Source organism: Dipodomys ordii, unplaced genomic scaffold (assembly GCF_000151885.1).
Source record: "Dipodomys ordii isolate 6190 unplaced genomic scaffold, Dord_2.0 Scaffold119, whole genome shotgun sequence".
NCBI classification, from domain to species: Eukaryota; Metazoa; Chordata; class Mammalia; order Rodentia; family Heteromyidae; genus Dipodomys; species Dipodomys ordii.
In genome coordinates this window covers 8,245,026-8,246,072 of record NW_012267335.1, presented here as the reverse complement: position 1 = coordinate 8,246,072, position 1,047 = coordinate 8,245,026, and the positions used below count along the sequence as shown (strand labels likewise).

Sequence of the window (1,047 nt, the reverse complement as noted above, 5' to 3'; positions counted from 1 at the left end):
CGGCCCTGCTCACCATCCGCGTGCTCGACTCCAACGATAATGTGCCCGCCTTCGACCAGCCCGTGTACACCGTGTCGCTGCCCGAGAACTCGCCGCCCGGCACGCTGGTGCTGCAGCTGAACGCCAGCGACCCCGACGAGGGCGCCAACGGCGAGGTGGTGTACGCCTTCAGCAGCCACGCGTCGGCCCGCGCGCGCGAGCTCTTCGGGCTGTCGCCGCGCACCGGGCGGCTGGAGGTGAGCGGGGAGCTGGACTACGAGGAGAGCCCACTGCAGCAGGTGTACGTGCAGGCCAAGGACCTGGGCCCCAACGCCGTGCCCGCGCACTGCAAGGTGCTGGTGCGCGTGCTGGACGCCAACGACAACGCGCCCGAGATCAGCTTCAGCACGGTGAAGGAGGCGGTGAGCGAGGGCGCGGCGCCGGGCACCGTGGTGGCCCTGTTCAGCGTGGCCGACCGCGACGCGGACGAGAACGGGCGCGTGCGCTGCGAGCTGCTGGGCGACGCGCCCTTCCTGCTCAAGCCCTCCTTCCAGAACTACTACACGCTGGTGACCGCCGCGCCGCTCGACCGCGAGGCGGGCGACGCCTACACGCTCACCGTGGTGGCGCGCGACGGCGGCGCGCCCGCGCTGGCCACCAGCCGCTCCATCCGCGTGCGCGTGGCCGACGTGAACGACAACGCGCCGCGCTTCAGCCAGCCGCTCTACGACGTGCACGTGACGGAGAACAACGTGCCCGGCGCCTACATCTACGCCGTGAGCGCCACGGACCGCGACGAGGGCGCCAACGCGCGCCTGGCCTACGCCATCCTGGAGAGCCAGATCCAGGGCATGAGCGTGGCCACCTACGTGTCGGTGAACGCCGAGAACGGCTACCTGTACGCGCTGCGCTCCTTCGACTACGAGCAGCTCAAGGCCTTCAGCTTCCAGGTGGAGGCGCGCGACGCGGGCAGCCCGCAGGCGCTGGCGGGCAACGCCACGGTGCGCATCCTGGTGGTGGACCAGAACGACAACGCGCCCGCCATCGTGGCGCCGCTGCCGGGCCGCA

At 71.5% G+C, this 1,047-nt stretch overlaps 1 protein-coding gene across 1 annotated transcript in view; it reads left to right on the top strand.

Annotated features, from left to right (window-relative positions):
* Window positions 1-1,047, top strand: part of Pcdh10 (protocadherin 10) — a 77,700-nt gene that overhangs the window by 17,374 nt on the left and 59,279 nt on the right. Inside the window, exon 4 of the mRNA XM_013029512.1 lies at window positions 5-1,044. Coding sequence (XP_012884966.1) covers window positions 5-1,044 — 1,040 coding nt within the window. The remainder of the gene's footprint in view (window positions 1-4; window positions 1,045-1,047) is intronic.